Source organism: Cryphonectria parasitica (genome assembly GCF_011745365.1).
Source record: "Cryphonectria parasitica EP155 unplaced genomic scaffold M406scaffold_1, whole genome shotgun sequence".
Taxonomy (NCBI): Eukaryota; Fungi; Ascomycota; class Sordariomycetes; order Diaporthales; family Cryphonectriaceae; genus Cryphonectria; species Cryphonectria parasitica.
Genome location: NW_024468909.1, coordinates 2,643,242 through 2,668,465, shown reverse-complemented (window position 1 = coordinate 2,668,465; position 25,224 = coordinate 2,643,242). Strand labels below are relative to the sequence as shown.

General features: G+C 53.3%; 6 protein-coding genes across 6 annotated transcripts; 3 read left to right on the top strand and 3 right to left on the bottom strand.

The window, feature by feature from the left end:
- Positions 1 to 2,396: 2,396 nt before the first annotated feature.
- Positions 2,397 to 3,532, top strand: M406DRAFT_230857 (DUF803-domain-containing protein; the record flags this gene model as incomplete). The annotated part of the gene is made up of 3 exons (XM_040915852.1): positions 2,397 to 2,550; positions 2,704 to 3,138; positions 3,201 to 3,532. Coding segments are annotated over 3 exons (921 nt in total), but the record flags the coding sequence as incomplete, so codon positions are not given.
- A 1,337-nt stretch (positions 3,533 to 4,869) lies between these two features.
- On the bottom strand, positions 4,870 to 6,232 carry M406DRAFT_59249 (uncharacterized protein; the record flags this gene model as incomplete). Its single annotated transcript, XM_040924628.1, has 4 exons — positions 4,870 to 5,202; positions 5,337 to 5,681; positions 5,811 to 6,004; positions 6,139 to 6,232. The coding sequence occupies 4 exons, from the start codon at positions 6,230 to 6,232 to the stop codon at positions 4,870 to 4,872; spliced, it is 966 nt and encodes a 321-aa protein (XP_040781125.1).
- Positions 6,233 to 6,615: 383 nt separating this feature from the next.
- On the top strand, positions 6,616 to 7,847 carry M406DRAFT_354302 (thioredoxin-like protein). Its single transcript, XM_040922882.1, has 6 exons — positions 6,616 to 6,698; positions 6,774 to 6,852; positions 6,912 to 6,952; positions 7,042 to 7,178; positions 7,272 to 7,594; positions 7,668 to 7,847. The coding sequence occupies exons 1-6, from the start codon at positions 6,665 to 6,667 to the stop codon at positions 7,747 to 7,749; spliced, it is 696 nt and encodes a 231-aa protein (XP_040781124.1). The 5' UTR covers positions 6,616 to 6,664; the 3' UTR covers positions 7,750 to 7,847.
- An 80-nt stretch (positions 7,848 to 7,927) lies between these two features.
- M406DRAFT_284721 (BCNT-domain-containing protein) lies at positions 7,928 to 9,106 on the bottom strand (the record flags this gene model as incomplete). Its single annotated transcript, XM_040918585.1, has 2 exons — positions 8,707 to 9,106; positions 7,928 to 8,618 (listed from the first exon to the last, which is right to left on the bottom strand). The coding sequence occupies exons 1-2, from the start codon at positions 9,084 to 9,086 to the stop codon at positions 7,928 to 7,930; spliced, it is 1,071 nt and encodes a 356-aa protein (XP_040781123.1). The 5' UTR covers positions 9,087 to 9,106.
- A 3,017-nt stretch (positions 9,107 to 12,123) lies between these two features.
- On the bottom strand, positions 12,124 to 13,091 carry M406DRAFT_325621 (uncharacterized protein; the record flags this gene model as incomplete). Its single annotated transcript, XM_040920007.1, has 5 exons — positions 12,124 to 12,168; positions 12,552 to 12,644; positions 12,729 to 12,892; positions 12,938 to 12,982; positions 13,019 to 13,091. The coding sequence occupies 5 exons, from the start codon at positions 13,089 to 13,091 to the stop codon at positions 12,124 to 12,126; spliced, it is 420 nt and encodes a 139-aa protein (XP_040781122.1).
- A 7,731-nt stretch (positions 13,092 to 20,822) lies between these two features.
- M406DRAFT_246982 (uncharacterized protein) lies at positions 20,823 to 21,920 on the top strand (the record flags this gene model as incomplete). Its single annotated transcript, XM_040916438.1, has 3 exons — positions 20,823 to 21,064; positions 21,285 to 21,344; positions 21,443 to 21,920. Coding segments are annotated over 3 exons (780 nt in total), but the record flags the coding sequence as incomplete, so codon positions are not given.
- Positions 21,921 to 25,224: the final 3,304 nt, after the last annotated feature.

Genomic DNA, 25,224 nt, shown 5'->3' with positions numbered 1-25,224 from the left:
CGATGCGTTTGTATTCGACATGCTTGCGGAGGTCCATCAGGGGTTGGTCAGCAGCGGCTGCCAGGAGGTCCTCAAAGGCGTCCTCGTAGCCAAAGAGGTGGCCATCGCCGGCGGCAACGTCAGTGGGTAGGTCATTGGGCACTGGTTGGGGCAGGTGGCGGAGGTTGTACGGGGAGTAAGGCGAGGACTGGGCCCAGTCGTTCCAGTACTCTGTCGTTGTCCGGACGTTGCGGTCAAAGGGGCCTGGCGACATCGCTTGCGTGCTAGAAGGCAGACCCGAAGCTGAGCGGGCTGCTTCAGTATGCTCGGAGGGGGTGGATCGATGCGTGGAAAGAGGATCTGGCTGAGGTGTTGTTGAGACACGATCTGGCCCTGGCCCTCCTGTCAGGAGCGACAGACCACTTCCAATGCGCGCGTCAACGTGCTGCCTAAATCTGATGAAGGGGTTCTTTGACGATTGGGGATCGTCTTCGGGCATCGCACTGTGCTTTCGATGGCAAATGGAGAAACTCGGAACAACCGGGCGGCTCGTGGAATCCGTCCAGAGCAAAAGCACGGCTTCCTCGAAGAACTTTTTAATCAGGTCGCTCGAGGCGAGTCAGTGTTGGGATTTGAAAAGTGGGAGAAATCTCTCTCGGAATCGTGGAGTCATAAGCAAGGTGGGTAGTGATTTTGTCAATGATGGAAATGAGGTGAGTGAGGCGAAGTTCGATGCGTTGCTTCCAGGGTTCACATGTCAAGCAAATACTGCGGGCCCTCCCGCGAGTGGGGGCAAAAGGCACTGTTTCCACAGGCTTCTATTCCAACATACTATGTAACATGATGCTAAACATACTATGTTACTTACTTACAGTAGACTTGCTGCGCCTTGTTCATCTTATTTCCTTCAATGGGTGGGACTCATAACAACACATAACAACACATATGTACCCTATATATTTTCCAAGACCCAGTTGTGTATCATTTCCTCTAGACACCTCAGCATACCCCGCAGCCAGCTTGTAGTTTCTAGTGGTGATCCTCTGAACCCCTCCACACTATCCATATGTTGGCGAGGCTTGATGGGTTTGTTCAACGGATCTTACAAAGAGTACACTTAGCACCTACTATCAAGCAGCACATTCCTGATGGAGTATCCATACTGGATAGAACCCTACTTCTTGTTACAGCTGAGTGGATATGCTAAGACGCTCTGACCTCTTTCGGACTCGGGATAGTGTTTGAAGAGCATATTGTGTTCGTTGCAGTACCTACGTATCCCGAGTGCGTCGTGCTGCGTAGATCCTAAGAAGCGGATGGCAGCTCGTGCTTTTTCCTTCAGATTGAAGTTATATTGGTGTCGAGCGTTTCATAAGAGTACTACTTATGTTACATCCATAAATGTCGAATCCCTTCCGAGATCTCGTGTTCTATACGCTCGGAATGTCCGGGATTCAATATACTTCGACTCGTCGAGTTGTGAAAGAACATGTTTAGTAAGTACTTGATTATACGAGTTTCCCTGCTCGGGCCGTTCCAGGGTCCTTTCATGATGCCCTGGCACAGGCCCGGGTACCCATGGCAGCGGTTCTTCAGGGGCCCGACCACTGAGCCCTACCAGTTGCCCACCCCCCTCTATGAACCAGCCCACTGGAGCCTAGTACTCTCTACCAGCACCGCTAAGGTGGACATGACGGCATCGCATCGCATGGCCTCATGCAGCCCAACTCGAGGCCTTGATCTGATCTGACAGGCCCCCAGACGATAAGCCTCCCTCCCTCCCTAGATCAATCGAATAGTTTTTGCCCATTGACGACAACATTTGAGGTTTAGCTGCAGGCACCTCTCTTCTACAATCCATCTTTTTGTTCCCCTCCACTGTGTTCTTGCAGCTGATCAGTTTCCAACCCGGATTTCGGGGTTTTTTCTTGTTGGATATTTGGGAATCAAAGTATCCCGTGCATTCTCTGGACCGTGTTTCATTTCTCTTCCTTCGGCTGTCGTCATCTATTCTTATCGACATTTGTGCTCAATCCGCTTGTGCCTGATTAAACTTTCCCCCTTCTCGGCCCTCTCGGCCCCAGAAAGCGAACTTAACCCCCTCAGCACCTTCGCATAACGACAAGAACTTTGCCATACGACCACCCTCGCTCATCACAACCCCCCAGCCCGCGAGAATTGAGCATCTCAGCACCACGCCTACCCATGATACAACCAGACCCAGACGTTACTCGAGTCCTCGGCCAGCCGCGACTGACGGCCTCTGAGCGGCCATGTACCTACCGACGCTGTCCTCTCTGCCCGCTCGAACCATCCCGTACCTGATACCCTCCTATACATCTTCAAATTATCTCTTCGACGACGGCGGCGGCGACGGCGGTGATGGCTCTCCTGGCGACTCTACAAAGAACTGGGCCTCAATCATTGGGATCACCACTGCGATTGTGGGCAATATCTTGATCGCCCTCGCCCTCAACGTCCAGCGCTATGCCCATACCCGCCTCCACAGCGAGCGCAAACGAGCTCGCGAGCGCGCCAAGCAGGCCCTCAAGAATGCAAAGAACGGCGGCGGTTCATCGCGGGGGTACGGCGCCCTCGACGAGGCGGCCGACGGGAGCACCAGGGCCGATGGGGACAGGGACGGGGATGACGGCGCGGGCGAGTCGGACCCTCTGACGAGCTCGTTTCGCTCCGAAGATACACATTGGTCCGAGAACTCTGAAGACGACGACATGCCCAAGGCGCCCTCGACGTACCTCAAGTCGCCGTACTGGTGGCTGGGCCAGATCCTGATCACCGTGGGGGAGATGGGAAATTTCTTGGCCTACGGCTTTGCGCCCGCGTCAATCGTCTCGCCGCTGGGTGTGGTGGCCCTCATCTCGAACTGCGTCATCGCGCCGATTTTCTTCAAGGAGAAGTTCAGGAGACGGGATTTCTGGGGCGTCGTCATTGCCGTGGGCGGCGCCGTGACAGTCGTCCTGAGCGCCAACACCCAGGAAACGAAGCTCGAGCCTCATGATGTGTGGGAGCACATCACAACCATGGGGTTCAAGACGTACATGGCTGTGACATGTAGCCTGATCGTTCTCCTCATGTGGCTGAGCCCAAAATACGGGAACCGCACCATTTTGATCGATCTTGGCCTTGTCGGCCTATTTGGTACGCCAGTGCTGTCTCTTTTCTATGCTAGGTTTCAAGAAATGCTGACGAGATGCCCCCAGGCGGCTATACTGCCCTCTCTACCAAGGGTGTGGCATCCATGCTATCATCCACATTATTAAGAGCGTTCACCACACCGGTCACGTACGTCTTGATAGCGATCCTACTCGGAACGGCCATCATGCAGATCCGCTATGTGAACAAGGCCCTGCAAAGGTTCGACTCGACGCAGGTTATACCGATCCAGTTTGTGTCTTTCACGCTGTGCGTGATTATCGGAAGTGCTGTCCTCTACCGTGACTTCGAGCGCACTACCCCAGAACGAGCTATCAAATTCATTGGCGGCTGCTTTCTCACCTTTTTTGGCGTGTTCCTCATCACCAGCGGCCGGCCGCCGGCGGACGGGGACGAGGATGAGGAAGTACTATCCGACGAGGAGGATGTCGAGGATACCATCCATCTCGCAGAGCAGGATATGCCCGCGGTTCCATCGCCCGAGGTGCACAGGCGTCGTAGCAGTGGTGGTAGAAGCCGGCGATCATCCCGGGTGAGCTTCATGGATGCCGTTAACAAACCTCTGGCAGTCCTCGCGGAGACGGGCGTGCCGACACCCAGATCTCAGGGAGGTGCAAACTCAAGGGCATCGCTTCTCACGCCAAATGAGGCCACAGAGTCTGCACCACTCCTGCGGACGCCGTCACGCGAGCCGCTTGTGCATCCAGGGATTCAGCAGGCCTTTTCAACAGATTCTGCAGTCACAATATCAAGCAACACCCCTATTTACTCCGAGCCTCCAACTCATCCTGGATCCCCATCGAACCAGGACACTCCGATACTGAACGTCACCTCCGACGTCAACTCAACGCCGCGCGCCTCCACATCTGCGCCTCGGTCACGACTTCATCATTACAGCAGCCACATTTTCTCACCTTCGCCCTTGGACTCGGCCGTCCGGGGTCTGGTCCCTTCCACCTTGCTGACGGACTCACCCACGGCCAAGCGACCGCAGTCGCGAAGGCGGCTCAGCCGGCCCAGTCTGAGGAACAGCCTGTTTGTGCCACAAGATGAGCTCGACCAGGACCAGCAGGATGTGGGCATCATGAGCGCCATCGAGCGGAGCCGCACAGCAGATGGCGAGTTCGATGGGGAGTCGCCCATCGACGGCCCAAAAAGGAGGGGGTTTCGGAATCGTGCCAAAAGTTTGACGCATGCTGTGGGCGACCTCTTTGGTGTCGCTGCGAAATCCGATACCGACAGGAGTGAAGACGAGGAGCAGGGCGCTGCTCGGAGACAGGGTAACCAGAGCACGGAGACGCTGTGATCTATCTCATTCGGGAATCAGATGGGGAAAAGTACCTCACTTTTGGATATAGAATTACATCCCAGAAACGGCTGGGTGCGGAGGTTTGCAAAGGGAAGGCGTTACATGGGTCAGCGATTCTGATTCTAGTTGTGTTCATATGGGCCTTTTTTTCCCCCTTCTTCTTTTCCCCAGGGCCTACATCGTTGGGTGCGGGTCCAGCTGTGTTTCGGCCATGGGGCTGATTTTTGTACAAGTGTCTGGATATCCCAAAAGAAAATTCCATAGTAGTTGTGGCTGAACATTGGCAAGTGTTTTCTGTCAGTAATATAATACCATCTCGAGACATCAATCTCGTCTTGTCCTATTACATTTCATTTCGGCCTTCGACCCTGTGGTCGATCAATGAATCACAGTTGCATGCCCTCGCCTCACAACTTCCCCCCAGCCTCCCTCCTCCTCGCCGCCGCACTATCATACCGCCTCCCCTCGTCATCCTGCTCCCTCACCGACAAATCCGGCAGCTCAGCCGGCATGATCCGCCGCGGACTAGCCCCCGGCACAACCGAGTACCGCGAGAAGTCGGTCACGCCGCAGTGCGCCCTCAGAAAATCCTCGTCGAGGAGCAGCTGGCCGTTGACGACGGGTGCCGGCGCGCGCAGGATGGCGAGGATGGCGTCAGAGAAGATGGTGGGCTTGCGGAGGTCGCTGGTTTCGGCGGGGTTGGTGCGGGTGACCTGTTGGGTTGCTGCGGATTGTATAGACTTGGTTTGGGAAAGCAATGTTAGCTCAAGATCCAAATCATTTCTTCTGCTCTCGAGGAAAAGGGGGAGAGAGAGAGAGAGAGAGCCATGAGACAGATGGAAAAAGCAGGAAGGAAACAGAATGAAGAACTTACCACAGCAGGCCAGAGACTCGTCACCGCACAGCCCGCCTCCGCCACCATACCCTGTCGCTCCAAGTCCATCCCCAGCCCCTTGGTCAGCACGCTCATGCCCACTTTGCCCATGGCATACGCCGTCTTGCCTCGGAAAAAGCGGCTGTAGATGGGCGGGCTGACGATGACGATGCGCCCGTTCTGCCGGGGCAGGGTAAGATGGGGGAGGCAGGCCTGCACGGCGCCGTAGAGGCCCTCTATGTTGACGCGCTGCATCAGCTGGAAGCGCTTCATGGGCGTGTCCTTGACGGAGGCCCACCAGATGGCGCCGGGGTTGTATATCAGGGCGTCTAGCCGATGGTATGTCTTGAACGAGGGTGGAGGTTTTGTTAGCAGTGGGGGAAGGTCTTTAGGCGATGGGACAAGAAGGGAGGAAGGGCTCGTGCAGGCTGGGAAGAAGGAGGAGAACGGGAGTAATGTCTTCATTTTCCATACTTGAACAGCCTGCTCGACCAGCTTCTCAATACTTCCAAAGTCCCTGACATCGACAGCAATGGCGATGGCCTCACCACCATCTTCTCGGATCTCTCGCTCAACAGTGCTGATGGTGGACTGGGGTGAGTTGGGATCGGGTGGGAAAGGCGTCGTCGAGGAATAGGCATCACTGGTGGATTTGGCTGCAACGACCACTATAAAGAAGTCGATATTAATACCCTGCGGGAAGAGGGAGAGAGAGAGAGACAAAAGATTTCATGTGTATAACTTTCAGCCTCTCTCTTTTCCGCCTCCTTTTTCTTCTTCTCCTTCTTCTTCCTGAACTTACCTCTGTAGCCGTTCCTAGCAAGATCGATTGCTACCTGTCTCCCTATTCCCCTCGAGGCGCCTATGACCAGAGCTACAGGCTTGTCTTGGGACATGATGACTCCGAGTGCGAGTGGTCGTGATTGTGATAGTGGTCGTCCAACATAGCAGTGACCTACATTCCAAACGATCCTGTCTGGTTGTGTATGTGTGTGTATAGTCGAGTAGGTGCTATATATTGTTCTTACTCGTCGCTGTTTGTCTTCAGGTATGGCATGTACTAATTAGTGCCTATCGTCGGTTGTCTCTAGGCTGATTACTGATCGGGCATAGTGCTGTAAGTCGCTAGCTAGTACTGAGTGGCAGGGGGACGTTGCAGTGAGCCGAGGCATGCTGTTCACCTACCTCACCAGGGGATGCGAAACTATGTAATTGATACCTACCGGGGAACCCATCCTCCTCTTCAACAATTTCCAGACTCGCATGCCCTCTGTTTCTTCTTTTCTGTTCACAACCATCCGATTGCGTTTCAGTTTGCGCTTGTAAAGATGGGTGGTAAGATCGATTGTTATTTTGATATTGGTGAGAATTACCTTTTCTAGTCTTTTTGCGTACTGCGTATGGCAATCGCTGACAAGGTGCTCGCCCAATCGCCAGCGTCTCTGTACAGCTACCTCGGCTTCGTGTACCTCGTCGACAATCTGAGCACACTGAAAGCTCATGGCGTCGACGTTGAGTGAGTATCTGGGGTCGAGGTAAACCCAGGGTGCCCAAGCTCACAAGATGACGATCCAGATTCCATCCGATGCTAATTGGCGCGGTGAACGCAAAGACTGGTGAGCAAGATGATTATTCATCTACTTACTGCCCGAGCCTTCGCAAGGACACTTGTGATTTACTAACCTCACAAACACAACGGGTACAGGCAACAAACCGCCATGGAGCGTCCCAGCCAAAGCACTCTACGGGACCAATCACGAAGCAGCCCGGGCAGTGAACCATTTCGGGCGGCCTCAGATCCGGTTCCCTAAGGATCTCATGTCCATGGGACATACTATACTTGTCAGTACTTTGTACTCAAGCCGACCTATTTTTCTATTTTTCTTCTTTTGAACTTGCCCCCCCCCCCCTTCTAAACAAACGGTGAAACATTAGCCCCTGCGGTGCCTCCATTACATTAAACGTCAATACCCCACCGAGACGTACCACGCCATGCTAGAGCACCTCTTCCACGCCTTCTGGACGCCGCCCAACCTGAATCTAACGCAGGTCGACGTGCTCGCCAAGGTGCTTGCCGACTCGGGTCTATTCTCTCCCAAGGAGTGCGAGACGATCCTGGTGGCGGCCAAGGAACAGGAGGTCAAGGACATGCTCACCAGGACCACCCAGGAGGCTCTGGACAAAGGTGCCTTTGGGGCGCCGTGGCTGTGGGTGACCAATGCGCAGGGGAAGAGTGAGCCTTTTTTCGGGAGTGACAGGTAAGACATTCTTGTCCTCTTGAGAATTGTTGACCCAGAGGAGACAAATTTGCTGACTTGTTGGGGGAACTAGGTTCAACTACGTCTACAAGTTTCTTGGGTTGCCGTATCAGGATGTCCAGTTGCTGCCTCCAGGAGCAAAGCCAAAGCTGTGATTCTTTGTTGTGGGAAAACGGAAATGACCACCACCAACGTTTTTTTGTCTCTATAGCAAAGGGTATCTCTAGCCAACCGTCACTTCCATAGTAATCTCAAACAAAAAAAAAAGCGGGAAAAGAACGCCAATCATGCAATTCGTGAACCCCTTCCCGCAAACCAGACAAGACAGCAACCTCAAGCCTTGCCCGCCAGCCTGAGCCGCCTCGCATCGTCCTCCCGCCTCGCCTCCGTCCGGGCCAAAAAGTCCTGCCGGTCTGCATACGACCCCTTGGCCCGCCCCGCCAGCACCAGCTCGTCCTTGATGCCCTCCTTGTCCACGAACCCGGCCCAGTCCATGCGCGACTTCTCCACCGTGTTCAGCTTCTTGGCCTTCTCCCGCGCCTGCAGGCGCATCGCGATCCCCAGGTTCAGGTCCGTCCGCTGGCCATCGGCAGTCACCACCACCGGCTCGAACACCGACCGGAACGCCTTGCGCGGCATGCGCCTATCCGGCTCACCCTCGCCACCCCCATCCGCAGTGGCTGTGGCGCCCTCAGCGCCTGGGTCGCCCGCGCCCGCGCCCTTGGACGCGAGATACAGCCTGGCCTCTGCAGAGTCGCGCGGCACGAGTCTCTCCTCTGTGTGGACCTTGCCCGCGAAGTTGTACGTCCGCTTGATCTTGATCATGTCGCTGGGCTCTGCCTCTGCGCCGGGTTCTTGTGCGCCGGTCCCGCGCTGTTCCGTGTTGCCCTCCTGTACATCCTCTGCAGCTGGCTGCGGCTCGTGTGTTGTAGGGATCGCCGGTGCGGCCGTCATGGAGGCCCACAGTGCATCGACATCGACTGTCACGGGCCCTGCCGCCACTTGTGTCTTGCGCTCTGCTTTTCTACAGGTCTCGTCAGCAAAACATCCCAGTGGAAGCAGGACTATTCACCAGGGAGAAAAGAAAGAAAAATTTCAGCCAAGTGACTCACTCGACAGCACGCATACTACGCGTCTTGATCAAGCCCCCTTCCCCGCCCTCGTCATCATGGTCTCTCTGCGCCTGCTGTCCCTTCTTCCGCCTCTTCCTGCCCTTCTCTATGATCGCCTCATCTCCAGAATTCTCGAACCCCGCATCCTCTGCTTCCTCACCATCGCCACCACCACCCCCCTGTTTCCTCCTCTTGCGTCCTGCAGACGGTGCTGCTTGGGTAGTGGTGGTCGTGGTGGTCTCGGCGCCGCCATCTTCTGCAGCCTCTTCGTCTTCGGACGACTCTGCCTCGCCCTCACGCTCGGGCGCGTCGTCGGGGGCAAAGTCCGAGTCTTCGGACGATGCGTAGTCTTCTTCGTCCAGTATGGGATCGGGCGGCATCTCGTGGCACTGTGGACGATGGTAAAGCTGAATTAGGTTGAGGTTGAATTTGAGGACGATGACGTTGGTGCGTCCATGCTGGGCAAATTCGCGTCTCGATCGTTTGGCGTTGGTAAACCCGAACCCTGAAAGTTAGACTAGTGGGCTGTCAGCCTCCCGGCTGTACTGTAAGGCGTTAAAGCTCAAACACCTTAGCACCATCAAGTCACTGTAGCAGATTAGTGACCAAATTTTGAGTCAGCCTCTTTATGCTAGAGTCAGCCTTGCCTGGCCCTCTTCTGAACTCTGTCCAGCATACACTGTGTAAATTGGACACATAGGATGCTCTGAAAGTTCAGATAGAAATAATCAATCTTCGTAGTCATTCTTTTCCAGCCATCTTGATCAACTCTACAGAGAACATATGCGAACATGTCACAGAATGGACCACTGACATGGCTGCACTGGACTATGTTCTTATATTTCCGCAAAGTACAGGTAACACAGATAACTTAGAATATTCAGTGTCAATAGCGTTTCATTCTCAATCTGTAAAGCAGTCATTTCCTGTTTGATGTAGCAAATAGATAAAGTTATGCCACTATACAGAAGGAAACTGGAGCATATTGTTGTGAATCCTTGTACTGTAGCAACTATATCAGTAGTCAAAAAAAGACGGCACAGAATTTTATTCTGATTAACTGCTTGTTAGTCCCTCGATTAATCCAGAGTCCTAGATCATTTCTTTATGTGAAGTTACATGATGAAGAGCCGTGGTCAAAAAATTCATAACCATACTGACGAATTTGCAAGAGCCCTCAATGTTAAGAATTACAACATGCCTCGGCCATCCTTGGCCAGTGATTAAAGCCCCTTCTGACCTACCACACCTGTTCCTCCCCTTATTGTATCATGTTCTTGGATTGTTCTTTCTTAACTTGACCACTCAAGTACGTACTTGGGACTCTGCTCCGTCTTGTTTGGATTCAGGTGTTCAAGGTTGCCCCATTTTCCCCCCATCAACCATGAGCTCGCCATCGCTTCCTCCGCTTCCTCTTCTCGTCCGAAGTTGTTCATGCCTCACCTAGGCCGTGAACGCCTTGGTCTCAGAATTCCGGCTGCATACAACGCCTCCTCTGTCGAAACCAACTACTCTATCCAGACACGTCTAGGTGCTTCTGTCGGCAGCAGCAAAGATGGAGCTATCTCTGGCACCTTGGGATGCTCTCTCCAGCTTGTCAGCTCTGGAAACACTGACTTAATACAGCAAGAAGGTGGATCTGGATACTTGGTTGTAAATCCCCATCGCAATCTGTCAAGTATGCGTTGCTTGCCATCGTTTTGCTCTGCCCTCCGTGAACAATAGAGAAAATTTATAGCTCCGGCTTCACTTGTGAGGGCTACAGCAAACATTCGGTCTTTTTAAAAATTTGCCCTCATTCATACAAATCCTTCTCGAGCTCTATGCGGGCTGGCCAACAAAATATGTATATTTACACCTATCTGCTCATCTGTCGAATCCTTCCATCCCACCTGTGCACGTCACCGCAGTGTTTGTCCCTGTTGAATATTGACAAGTGTCCCTCCAACATGAACCGAAGGCGCGTCAAAGTGTGGACACCAAAGTGTATCGTGGAACAAAGGATGGGTCGACGCTGGAGGAAGCAATGTCGTCTTCAAGATAGATCATAAGACAGGTTTTTACCATCTGTACCTAGCACGATGTCGTAGGACGTTTTACCTACAGCCACGCGACCAGCAACGGCTCCCACGTGGTCATAAAGGCCTCACCAGCCTGTGTCATCAGCATGCCCAAGTTCGAGCCACCGGACGACCCGAGCTCGTTTGCGCGCCCATTTGCGGGTCAAGGTGACGAGGATGCTGTCGTCGTGGACCTCGGTTCAAAATGAAGGGTATCCTTTGGGCAGGCTAGAATACAAGACTGTCGACCTGGATGTCTCTGGGAACCGTATCAGTATGGAATCTGGCAATCTTCTGCCAAAGACCAGGGGTTTCGACCACCTCACCTGTGTCACACCCATGCATGGGCTTCTGGCTGCTATCAACCAGGCCACGCCTGGCGGTGTTTATTTGGAGATCGCATAAAGAATGTAGGTGTTGTCTGTACATTCGTCTACGATACTGGTCCTGATGTCACATTCTACATCTGAAGGTTCAACATGGATGCTAGATAGAGGAAGAGAAGAGGACATTCAAATCGGGCATAGGGAAAGAATAGAATAATTCACTAATAAACAAATCAATTGAAAAGCATGAGTTATTTAGCCACTTGATCTTATGAAATTTTTGGAAAAGCCATACATCATCCCGAAGAATATTCAAGAGGTTACAGATTATATCAGGGAAAATCTCAGGAGGTCACAGACTATTCTAAGCATATTTGCAAAGGCCATCCTCCGGATTCCTTCTAATCCGCAAGCATACTGGAACATGGACTGTATTCATCTTCTGTCTTATTCAACTATTGCAACTTACGGCTTATAATAGCGGGCTATGGAATTTGCTCTTCTTTTATTATAATTATTATGCAAACAACTTAAACAATGCCTGCTGCTATGATTAGAGGCTGTCTTACAAAGTCTAGACAAAAAAGAGACTTGCAAGGTGAGGAGATACTCAAATCCAGAAACGCATCTACACATTTACCCATAATTACACATATGCACGCACGTATGCGGAGAAGAAGAAAAACATAGAAAAACAACAGCTAGGACAAAACACTCCGCAGTCAAAGGAGGGAGATCACGCCCAGTTCGCGAGAGTTCAAGCGAGCCCGCCACCGTCCAGACAATCAGGCAGAAACCCCCCCGTGCTGACCACAAAATCCTTCCAAGTCCCGTCGCCGAAGGGGGGATGGGTGGGCAACGAAACGAAACGAGCGAGTCGCGCAACGACACATCAAGGTGTGCCCAGAAACGGCGACGTGCGCATTGCCGCACATACAGAGTACTATGTACAAACCCTGCCTGCCTGCCTGCCTGCCTGCCTGCATGCATGCAAGGCAATGCATGCACCACTACACGAAACTGCAGATCATTCACCAAGCGGCTTCCATAGGGTCCATGACGGCATCACGCAAGCACTGGCTGCGCGTCTATATATGCATTTTACCCCCCCCCCCCCCCCGATCCCCTCTCTCTCAAAAGTGGCTGGGCAGTTCCCGTTTTGTCCTCTGGCCTCGGAGGGTGGGAAGGGGAGGGGGAATGTAACTCACCCCTCACGTCCATCACGCACACTACCACCAGGTACGGCGGACTATAATTCTCACACTCTCTCTCTCTCTCAGTCTTTCGTTTGAACGACACACACCCTGCAAGAATGTCGGGCAGCTAACCACGATTTCCCGACGTGCATGCACTGATGTCGAAACCTCGGACCCCGGCCGGGGTCTGATTGGGTCATTTTCCCAGAGGCAATACATAGATAGATAGTCATTGTATTTGGTACTACACTCATGCATCCCACTTTGAAGTCCTGGATTTTTCGTAAGATAAGGGAAACAACTCCGATCCGCTGATAGTGCGCGCGCGTGTGTGTGCCGGCCTCGAACTCGTATAGCTAGAACATATCATAGCACTGTGCAATATTATTGGATGTCGAGTCATTGTTGGTGGTGTGCTCCTGGCAGCCCACTTGGCGTACCTGCAGCCAGGTAGGGTTCGTCTGACGCAGGAGGGCCGTGATGAGAAAAAAATTGCCATCGTGAAGGAATATGAGAAGAGGGTGTGTCCTGCAAGGGCCCCTGATGGGCTGGACCACTGGGATATTCACAAACGCATGGCCGTGAAACTCTGACTCGGGTTCGACTGTTCACGGACCATGGGTGTGGATTAGGACTGGACTAGACTGACTTGGGGGGAATGACAGGCTGGCGCTCTTTGGATGATCCTCGAGGCCTAGACAACATTATTTTTCCCTTCTGTGGTACTAACCACTACACATGCCATCGAGGTACTCATTGGGTCTCTCGTTCAAGAGCCCTGTCTCGCCTCGGGTAACCAACATGGTGTGTGCGTGTGTGCCTTCGGGCTTCTCTCGGTGCCTCTAGCCTACCAGCAGAGCGATTCGCTTGTGTTTCCATATCGAGCGCACTGAGAGGGCGAAGGGGCCAGGAGAAGGAGGAGCAGATAAGGAAACCATGTCGTGTTTTCACCATTTCGTTTTTCGCTGCTGGACGCCTTCTGGCCCCCAAGTCACAACCCGTCGAGGACCTACATATTCTCCCCCTGGCTTGCTTTTGCATCCTGGCCCTCCTCAAGGGTCCCTGCAGGCTCAGGGATTCCCCACAAACAGAACAGCCTGTCCCAGCCGACTGTGGCCGGACCTCCTGGCTCGCATGTTGGTTCGTCGTAAAAAGCTCGAGCAAGTGAAAATTTCGTGAGACTTACACGGGGGGGAAAGGATTCGCTCTGACTGGATATTAGCTCTTTTTCCCCCTCTTGTTTTCGTACCCACCCTCGTGGCTATTGTGTGCACTGGCGCCGGGCCAAAGTATTGTCCCTGCCTCTTCACAGTTTATAATGAACAAGGGTAAAAGAAACGTGGGCTCATTATCGGTGTCGGTTGGTATCGGTGAGTGTGATACACATTTGGCCGGAAAGCAAGCCAGGGGGGGTTCGCAAAGAAATTTCGAGAATCAAGATGACCCGGGCGATCACGATCTTGGGAAATGTGTCCACCAGGTCCCTTCTTCTGAGCCGGTGCCATCATCACACAAGGTCACAATTCAGTCCCCAATTCCCCATCGTGGTGTTGGTATGAATCAATCATCTTAGCGCACGTTTCCTAAACTCCTTCCCCCACGTAGTCAAATGCCTGCCTGCGTGCCTGGACTCCCATTGATTCGTTCTCTTGTAACAGTTATAATGCCGTGTATGCGTGAATTCGCCAATGTGGTGTGATGATGACCTTTCATACGTCTTAGTCGCCTGCAATCTCCCACCCTCCCCCTTCAAGGGCTAAGGGGCGGATTTTGGCCCATGTTAAGACCAACTCCCAGAGCGGGGGTGGCGCGGATGTGACAATTCACAAAACCCATCTGAGTCCCTTGCTGAGCGGTCAACATGTTGCCCCCCCCCCCCAGCCCCCCTTCGAAACCCACTCGCTGATAGCTTTCTGAGGAAGAAGGGGGAGGGGAGGAAGAGGTGCCATTTGTTTGACGCAGATGGGCCGCACCGTGCCAGAGAATTTTGTGAAAAGCTCTCTGAATGGTTTTCTTCTCCTTCGGGCAAGGCTCTTCGAAACTTTTCAGAGCTTGTGGACTTTGTGGTCTTTGTAGGTGGATACTCTGACGGACGGTGAAGCCTCTGGTCCCGCCTACATCCGGGAGCCGCGAGTGTCAGGACTGGACCAAACAACGGGCTCCGTTCGGAATGCAACGCATAGGGGCCGCCTTCGCCCTGGCAGCATTTGTGCTGTTGTGGATTCGCAGCCTGGTGGAAAGGTAGCCAGGGCAGGGATGACCATCGAACATCGAACGACGGTGGAAATATTTCCTTTCGGCCTCTCCTGAGTCTCAACTATTCTTTGTGTCTGTTCCCCTCATCTTTTAGGGCAGCGCGTGGGATGATACGGCGGCACGCAACGTCTGTGTTGTGTTATCCCCCCATCCTCTTCACCCCCCCCGGCCCGTACAGCGCTTTTCTCCCTCCCTCCCCTACTATGTAGATCCCCTGGACGGGATGCCGAAAGAGGGATGCCCGGGAAGGGGCGAAACGGGGAAGGCTGGTAGCGAATTTTTGCTTGCAGGCGTGGCTTGATGGAGCGTGCAATACAGAATGCGCGCCGGATTGCGAATAGAAACCATTTGCACGCTGGACGGGCCGCAGCATACTAAGGGACTTGTGAAACCAGCCATGCAGGTAGAGTTGATCAATACCGTGACGGCAGATGGATGCCAAATGGCCTTTGTCTCCCCCAGTTGTCGAGTTTCCTTGCTTCAGGCTCATCACCCATCTCCTCCCTCCCGTTTTGTCTGTTTGTCTCAGAAAGCCCGTTTTTCCGCGCGGCCGTCAGTGCTGGAGCCGACAGGATGAGAGAGAGAGAGATTGTGGCGCAGGGTCCTGCCCGGGCAAAGCCAAAAATGCAGGAGTTTGCGAGTGGAAATGAAGACCATGACTCAGCGGGGAGGATTGTGAACCCCCACGTCTCGTCCCCTAAGAAGACTTGAGCCCCCCCTCCCGGGTAGTAACTGGATTACCGGATTCGGGCAGTATCATTCCGTTTCCTTTGACCAAACGGCCGGCGGGCGGTTTCTCTCTTTCTCTCTCTCTCTTACAAGGGAGAGACACATCGAGGCAGGCAGTAGAGGCTGTTGCCGGCTCAGAAATACACCGATGAAGCCGTCCATCAAGGTCCCAAGCCACTGGAACCCCGAAAATAAATCTGCTAGTGCATTTGCCCTGACATCAAGACATCAAGGGACCTGGACATTGCCTCGAAAGGGTTTGGCCGCATGTATGCAGGCTGCGTGCTGGGATTGCGAATCAAGGAAGAAACCCATGACCACTGACGCAGACCGCAGTTCTGGTGGTGAGATCCATCCCAGCAAGCCACATCTGAAACCCTCTCCAAAGACACTTCCATACTATTATGTTAGAAAGCCCGCTCGGTCAAGTCGGCGGCGTGTGCCCTGTGGCGCTCGCCCTCCACCTGCAAAAGACGACACGACACGCCATCAGCCTTCCTTGCGGGTTCGCAAGCTGATGGCGTCAGTTTGTCAGTCTTCTAGAAGAAAGAAAAAAAAAAAAGCCGCATGGCAACCTGGCTTTGTCATTCTGGCCTCGGGCCGGAGGACTGAAGAGTGGTCCTTGTTTTCTTGTCTTTTCGTTCATGCTGATGCAAACAGCAATCAAATTTCGTCTGGATGACTCACTCCTTTGGCGCACTGAATTCTGTTTCTATCTTGGGAACAATTCGACCAGATCAGAACGGAAAGGCGTCGATCGTACTCTAGACATAGACATTTAGTACTAAGAGAGAAAGAAAAAGGCTTGCGGCTCCACGGGCTCCCTACAAGGAGACACCTTGCACTGATGATGGCTGTATTTTTTTGGGGGGGGGGGGGGGCCCAGATTTTATTCGAGCTGTCAAAGTCGGAAGTAAGAGGAAGATCAGGGACAAAGTTCCTCAAGAGCCGGCAGGTTTGGTGACGAATTTCATTAAAGTTTCGGTCCGCCCATTGCGATCGGATCGGCCGGATGATGTGTGTCTGCTGCGGTTTGCGTGTCTGGTTCAACATCAGTTGCCCATCCTGGTGAAGGATGATGCAATACCTCTGGTCAGAAACCAAGACGTAGTTGTTGTGTAATGGAAACTCCCTTTGCGTGGCTCATGGGATCGATGGCTCAATCTTCAAGCTGGAGGGCATCATCGACGCCTTTCTCGGAACGGACTCGAACCATTGAGGTGTCTTTGGCACGTCGATATGGCCCAAGAGCACGTACTTTGTTGATCCTAGACACTTACAGTCGTAGTATCGTAGTATGGGCTCGTTCCCAGTGAGGAGGGACCAGTCTGTTGTCGACAAAGGCTGGAGTGGATGAGCCCAGAGAAGACAGTTCTTCTGGCCCCACGCCTTCTCCTGCAAGTAGTACAGTTACTGAGTACACACAGCGTGGTCGCCATGCAGGGTACGTCACGAGATGGGGCAGTGCAGGCTGGTCAAAAAAAGGCATGGAAGCAGCGGATGACGCAGGAGGGAAAGGCCATCGTATCTGGTTTGCTGACTTAAACTGACAGGCCACGAGGTGCACGGCACAGAGACTACTGACTGATGGTGCGCTGGCGCCTTCCCTTCACCGACACACTGGGTGCTGCTGTGTTGTGCTGTGCAGTGCACTGAAGTGCAGTGCATCGCAGTGCTGTGTTGTGCCCGGTCAACCCCAAAACTGCCCACCCCGCCCTTTCCCTGGCACCGTGGAGAGTTATCCACAGTGCATGGGATCAGCGAGGTCTCGACCGCACCGCCCGCCCGCGTCCCCCCAACTTCCCGCGTCTCCTTCTTCCCACTCGACCAACGCAATAGCAACGCAATACGGCCTTTTATGGTACCGTAGTTAGCTCCGTTGTTCCGGAGCAGCAAAAGAGTGGATTCTCCCCGTCCTTCTGCCGTGGCAGATGGAGAAGAGCTGGACGATGGCGTGTCGTGGCATCATCGTCACCATGACTTTCGAACGCAACGTGCTCACTTGGGGGAGAATACCTCTTAGCTAGTGTTAGCCAGGATGAGAGGTCGTACTGTATTACGGTACCGTGATACTGTGGTATACGTGCTGCTGGAAACCAGATCGCGGTGTACAAGGTACACTAAGTGCATGGTATCCCGTGTAATCATTGGGGCTTGTCATTCGCTGTTTTGGCGCATTGATATGCTGTACAATACACTATGTAGTCACAGCACCCAAGTCATGTCGCATCTCCCACTTGCCGCCTCATTTATGCAACAGCACACGCTTCAGAACCCTTCAGAACCATCACGATTGAACAATAATTTCGTAATGAGCTTTTTTTTCCCTTGCGAGAGGGGATGGGGTCTAAAATTCCGATACGTATATAGTGTGGTGCGCTGTGTCGTGCTTGGCTGTGCTGTGCTGTGATTTGCTGTGATTTGCTGTGATTTGCTGGGTCGTGTGCAAGTCAGTCTGTTGTGCTGTCAAGCTGTGACGGGTTGTACCTTGGCGGGCACTCCATGCATGATGCGAGAGGGAGGAGATGTGCAATGTAGGCCTGCAAAAGCTTGACAAATAGGAACCACTATAAACAGCACTTGTGTGCTGAGACAGTTGCAGCACGAAGGGTGCAGGTGCTGCTGCTACTGGGTCGTCTCTTTCGAACCTGCCCCGTTCACAGGACCTAGGGGGGAGGGGAGGGGGATCTCCCCAGTTGGGCGCCCCAGTCCAGTTATGCAGGCCCAGACCTGACGGAGCCCAGTAACTCTCTTTCTCTGTGAAGGGTTGTGTTTAGTCGTTCGTACTGATCATTGACATCGCCATCCTCAGGCACGTTTTCCAAACGCTCAGAGCTAGTAAAAACTTTTTTTTGTTTTTGAACCGAACCCCACCCCTCACCCTTGGACCCGTTACCACATTGCGAGATTCTTGTCAGGGCTTGTGACCCAGTAGCTGAGCATGACAGCAAGGGAAGATGAGAAGAGAGTGAACGGAAGAAGAAAAAAAATTTCAACATGGGAGAGAAGCGTCTAGACTTTGATCCTTCAGAAACGGTGCGCAGGCTTGCAGGTGGCTCAACTGGTATCGTCAGCAGGCTGTGACGGGACGGAGGTGCTACGTCAACACACGGCAGAGTCCGTTTCAGCGGGGTTCAGGTCAGCGCTGGCAGGGAACCAGGTACAGGTGCATACAGGTGTGCAGGTGCAAGTTACAGTGGGCCCCCCCTTCTGGGGCCGTTCAGTGGACGAGCGGCAGCAGGTGCAACAGCAGCAGCTCGCCTACAAACACGCAGCACGGGCCCTTTCTCCACTGTATCCGTCGCTGTGAGCCAGGACCTCCGGTTCACCGTCAGACCACCGTTTGTCGAAGAGCTCAACACTGTGGAGAGAGAAGCTGAGCTGTACATGGTGACTATGGTACCATCCTGCACCATACCGTTCGCGGCAGACAGAGAAAAAAGAGTCACAAGGGGGGCCTGGGCCACGAAGCGCCCTCTAACCTTGTCACCACCCTGTACCGTCTCTATACCATAATTGTGAGTGTGTGTCTCTCTCGTGGCTCGTCTCTTGCGCACTCCCCAAATCCTGTCCCTCTCGCTTCAAGGATCGCATAACAACCTTGGAACTCTTGTCAGTCGTTCTTACTTCTCCTCCCTCGCTCGCTGCATTCCTGCAATTCCAACTTTTTTCAAAACAACCTTTCAGCCAGCATACAAATAAAATCCAGGGCCCGCCATTCCTGTTCTGGCTGTTGTACTCCTTCACACTCGCTCTTTCCAGAACGAACAAACTTGGTACTATTTCTCAATCGCTCCTCCTCTCTTCTCTTCACACGACACAAAAACACACCAGGATTGTTCTCCTCTCCTCTGTATTTCTCTCAGGTCACACACACACACACACACACACACACACACACACACACACACACACACACACACACACACACACACACACACACACACACTCTCTCTCTCTCTCTCTCTCTCTCTCTCTCTCTCTCTTTCCCACCCTCCAGCACAACAGAGGCCCAACACCGACCTGGAATCTATCATCCTCATCTGCCCAACGTCACACAGACCGGACTGGACCACAGCACAGCAAAGCACAACGAGCAACGACGCACAGCAGCCTCCGCCGCCTCCTTCCCCTCTCCCATAGGCTACACCAGTGGTAACCCCATCTCCTCTGGTAACTAATCTGGCATCTCTCTCTCTCTCCACCGGACTTGGCCACCCATCACCAATTGGAGCCTTTCACTGCCACATCCCGGATAGCAAGTGCACAACGATCGTCGTCGTTCCATCATAACCAAGACAGTAATAACTTGACAAGGCGCCACCAACCCCGCTGTTGCGTGACCTTTCTGGCCCGGAATTCTTGTCAGGAGGACAAGGCACGCCCATCTGCGTTTTGTGCCTTTTGCCATCCTGTCCCAAGCAGCACAACCAGCATCACCGCCTCGACCGCGGCAGGATCCCCACCGCACGCAGACCTGCCCAGTCCTACTGCTACTACAACACTCGGCCTCATCTCTTTAACCCCGTCTTGAAGTCACCTTCACAAAAACCGTCCAACCTCCCCAAGAAACACCCAAGGACCGCCAAAGAGGACCCTAACGGCCGCCCGGCCTGGCGCTAGCGGTAACTCGTCACACGGAGCCGGATTGGCTTCTTGTACTATAACCATCCTGGTTCAAACAGAATTAAGAGCGTCCCACCGTGCTGGGCTCCTCTGCTCAACGCTTGCAAGGCCAACGCTGTTGTCTTCTCTGACACATCCATCAATCATCCTGAACGGGAGGACCCCTGGATCCTGTCTACTGGGGACTATTTTAACCAAGGACAAGGGACCATCACGCCAGAACGGAAGCGAGAGGGAAAAAAGCAGAGAAAGTAAAGGGCACTACCCTGCGCAATCGCGACGCGACATTCTCCTCACCACTCGCGCAAGAGTCATCGGTGCCACACGCCAGACACAAAAGTTTTGTTTATTATATATCTCCCATTCATATGCCACTACTGCTCCGGTCCTCATTGACGACGATCTGCCGAATTTTGGACATCCGTTCGCCACTTCGGAGGAGTTGATAAGCCCCCAGGGAGACACTTACACACACACACCGACACACCTGCATGCCATCTATCCGTCTCGTCTCTTTGCATCACAAACCCCACACACACCCTCCTCTTCTTGTTAGTTCGCTGCATAAAGGGCCGCATCCGCGCAGCCCTCTTCTGGACCAGGCACCCACACTACTCTTCCGCCCTACTTTTGTCTCCCTCTTCTTTGCAATTCCTTGCGAGCTGGGCATCAACCTTGCCCGCCCCGAGAAGATTCAATTTCGGGCCCAATCTTCTCCTCTCCGCCAGACTGTCCTGGATTGGTCCCGCATCTCGGACCCCGCTGCCTTTCCCCACGTCCGGTATTAGGACCGCTGTGAGGGACGGCCAACCAGCGAGCATTGTGGCTCGTCGCCCTCGAGATATATAGAGAGACACACACAGAGGGAGGAGAGCCCAGCCCCCACACCAGAGAACTCTCGTCGTCTTTTCCACCATTCAGGTCCAATGTACCACCACCGGAGAAAGTCTGGCCACAACTCTGCCAACACCTCTTATACAGATGTGAGGAAGGCCGTCACCGTCACCGACCCATCCTCCAGGCACAAGGCCTCGCGACCAGCAATGACCCGCAGGGGAACCTCACAGTTTGGATCCAAGCTAGGCAAGAACCCACGAGAGAGGGAACGTGAGATGGAGGACGAGTACTGGCTGTCGGACGAGAGGGAGAGCTTTCCCCTGTTCTGGTAGGTGTCACTCACTGCCCTCCCTGCCCTCGCTGCCCTCGTGTGATGCACACAGCAACAGTGGGACGGTGCATGATCGGCCTTTGCGTTCAGCCGCAGTTCGATGTGCTTTGCGAGATCCCGGCCGCCGCGGGCCATTGTACACGGCGTATATCGTTCCTGTCTACGTACACACTCTCTGTCGCGAGCTCTTGACTAACCAGTCATGGTTCCATTTTAGTATGACATGCGAAAAGCAATTCGTGCCTCAAGACGAGAAGGCGATATACTGCTCCGAGGCGTAAGTTTTCTCTCTCCCCCCTGTGCTACTACACGTACAGCTCGCTGACGAGAAATCAGCTGCCGCGCCGGAGACCACCCCGACCCGTCTCCATCGAGCTCAACACCGAGAACCCTCACTTTGCGCACACGAACAAGTCCCAACTACCCATTCTATGCAGCGGGCGACCCAGAGCCCAGGGACATCATCCCGCGGGCCTCGCCATCACGGCCCCACTCCATGCTCATCTCACCTCCGACCTCACCTCAATCTACTAGCCACCACCACACCTCAGCAGTCTCGGCACTGCGGTCGCTGAGCGCTGGAGAACCAAGCCCGCCCACGCCCTCTGGCGGTTCCTATCCCACAACGATGTGGCCTTTCTCATCACGCAACACGACCAGCCCTAGTACATCGTACGGAAGCCGCCCTTCGTCGACGGTGTATTCGTCAACGTATGACAACTACGGCTACACCATGGCCGCACAGGGCTCTGACCGACCACTCCCATCACGGCGCCCGGCAGCCTACTCGCGGCCCAAGTCGATCGAACTTGTCACGCCTATACAGCCTGTGACGGGGATGAACAGCCGATGATCAACACAGCAGCAGACGGATAGGATCGACATGCGTGGGGACCCCACAGATACTGCGGAATCGCCCCCCCCCCCCATGCAGGTTGGATCTAACCTTACGGGCCATCTCTACGCTTATGGGTATTTTTCCCAAGACTTTTGAGCAAGAAAGACAGTTCTACGACACGTCGCCTCGACCGGTTGCAGCATGCTTTTGGCGTGTGGTCATTTCCTCACCTGCCCCCCCCCCCCCCACCATTCTTCTCACATTACACTAGCAACGACGAGACCTTGAGGACACGTGTGTGTTTTTTTTGGAGATTGTTGAGTTTAAAAGACACACAAGTCTGTGCGATCCATCACAAATCTCATGTCTCCGTATTCCAGCCACTACGGTTGTTGATGTATCGGATTCGGCCCCAAGAGGATTCCATCGGGGCTCTTACACAGCGGGGCGGTGGGAACGAGTGGATCCGCGGGCATGGGCACGCTCAATTGTGTCACCCGACAAAGCGGCGATCGGCCTTGGGATTGAGTCATGACAGCGCGAGAGACATTGATTGTTTTGTCGAAAAGTTGGCCTCCCTTGGTATTCCGCACTGGGGGACCGCATCGGTCCAGAGATAGCACTTTTTTCTTTTCACTTTTTTCCCTCTTCTCTCGACCGTTCGCTGGTTGCATGGCCTACGTACCAGATCTTGCTTGCCAGGCGAGCAAATGGCGTGGCATGTCGGTCCCAAGATCAACAGGCTTGGAGATGGGTGGGTGGGTGGACGCACATAGGGTCTGCATGTGAGAGAGGGGGGTGGGGGGAGGTGTCATCAAGCATTATCGGAATTTTACTATCTGGGTCGTTGGGGTGGCGACCCTGATTTTTCTGGTTTTTATGGTTTCTCATTTTCTATTCCCGAGCATTTCCACGGCAGTTTAGGAAAGGAGGGGTATACCATTTTATGAACACATTTTTTTTTTTCTTCTTGTTTCTTGTTTCTTTTTCTTTCCTATCCCTGGTGGGAAGGGAGTGGTCAAGGTGCTGAAAGGAATGGTGAGTAAAATTTTTGGAATCAAATAGTAACTTCCTCATCATGTGTGGCCCTCAAGAAGAGGGCAGCGAGTGAAGTGAGTGAATGGAGTCAAAAGCACCAGTTGGGCCCGCCCCGTTCTATCGTGATGGTATAATCGAGGCTGCTTTGCTGTGATCCGCGGATGTGCTTTACACCAAGACAAGCACTAGCTGAGAATTACTCACTGATACACACGTGCACATTGTTCTTCCCTCGGGGGGGCATCATAGCTGCTCAACCTTGACCCACTGCCTTTCTGGTGGAGAATAGTGTGATGTAACGGAGGGTTGGTGTACTGAGCAAGGCTGAGCTGAAGAAATGAATGGTACGGCGGACTATCGACTCTGTCAATCCCCCCCCTCCCAATGATAGGGCTGGCGGAGAAAGAAGGGGGGAGGGGCCAGACAGTCTAGAGAAGATACATTCAGGCAATCCGAAATCAAGATGTATGTCACGTCACGAGTGCCTGCCGGCGCGCAAGATAGCGTACGGTCACAGTCCATCCCAACCCGAATCCAGGTAACGGGAATGATGACGACGAGGTGATCGGGACGTAATGTGTGTGCGCACGCCTTATCGTCAGGCGGGGGGTGGTCTGGACCCTACCTTTTGGGTGCCGCCGCTCCCGCGGGTGGTGTGGAAGAATAGTAGTAGTATTCACTATTATAGTGTCATTACCCCTTCTTTTGTTCCCTTCTTCTTCCTCTGCTGAAGCAATTACTGACTTGTTCCCCTACTATATGTTCAGATCAGAGAGAACGTCTTGCGTGGGGGTACCTTGTTCCACCTAGACTCGTGAGTGGTGGGTTTTCTTCCTATTCGTGGGGGGGGGGGGGCGCCGAGGGGGGAATTAATCTATCTATCTCGACGATAGATACACAACCCGCTTTGGGCATCAAGGCGATCATCACATGTCTTGTGCTCGTGTCAGTGCCCAGCAGCATGAGAAGAAAGACCAAAAAAAGAAGGAAACGAAGGGAAGGACAAATGAAAGCAATGATGGCTTGCAAAAAAAAAACTAGTCGGTCAGGTGGAGACAGAGAGAGAGAGAAAGGCTGGGCTGGGTTGGGTGCTAGCGGGTCTTCCCGGATAGGCAACTTAGACGTTGCTTCTGGCGGGTTGTTTGTTGGAGCAAAGTCGAGCACAGACGCACCCCCCCCCCCCAACCTCCATTCATGATAGGCTCTTGATGAAAAGAGTCTATCCCCATTCCATCACATCACACCACATCACATCAAGATGCGTCCGAAAAGTTGTGACATCCCTGGAATAACAAGAAAAATGTCATTTTTAGTAGGCGGCCGCCAAATTAGTTTACATTAATCGTTAGGTATATATTAGATGCATTAATTACTGTACCCCAGGCCGCCAATGCCAGCCACCAGCCACCGATCACCGCCTGCAACCACCACCACCACTCGATTTCGTCGTTGTCGTTGTCGCCGCCGCCGCCGCTGCCAGCCCAGCCGCTCTCTAACCAAGTACTTACTTACCTAGCCTACTGGCTTGCGATCGACGATCCCACTACTGCAGAGTTCCGAAACATATTCACGGCTCATTACCGCCACAAAGTCCTCGTGGCCCCTTTCCCCACCTTTCTCTCACCCCAAGGGGAAAAAGATGGGGAGAAGCTTGGCAGCCTTGACGACAAGGGTTCTTTTCTTCCCTTTCTTTTTTTTTTTTTCTTTTTTTTTCTTTCCCGCTTGCCTTCCTGAGTTCTTCTTTATTGATTTCCCCCCCTCCCCCTTTTATTTTTTTCTTAGAAAAGGAACACGAAAAAGAAACATGCGTCGACATAAGCTTCAAGATTAAGTTTCCTGCCCCCCTGTCTGGGATTTCCCGCTCCGAGTTCGGTGGGGATCTCCCGAAAGTTTACTGCGTTGTTGGTGTTATGGGAAGGGGGGGGGGGGGCCAGAGCATAAGGCTAGGGGGCTAGGCTGGGGATGGAAGGAGGAGGATGATGATGATGATGATGATGAAGCGGGAAAACACGACTCAGGTGATATTGTTGCTGGACGGCTTTGTCTTGTGCACATTGTGTGTCGGTCGTGAGTTTATTTAGAAAGCAGAGAAAGCGCTGAACCGCTGAAAAAGAGTATATATAGTACAGTATGGGCAACACAAGGGGGGGAAAAGGGGCTGGAGAACAGAACAGTCAGTCGCGACTCAAGCCGGTGCAGCATGAATCGAGGCTACAGAACAGAACTACTGCCATCGGAGGACTTCGCCTGTTGGGTTATCGCCGTGTACCGCGCAGTAGAT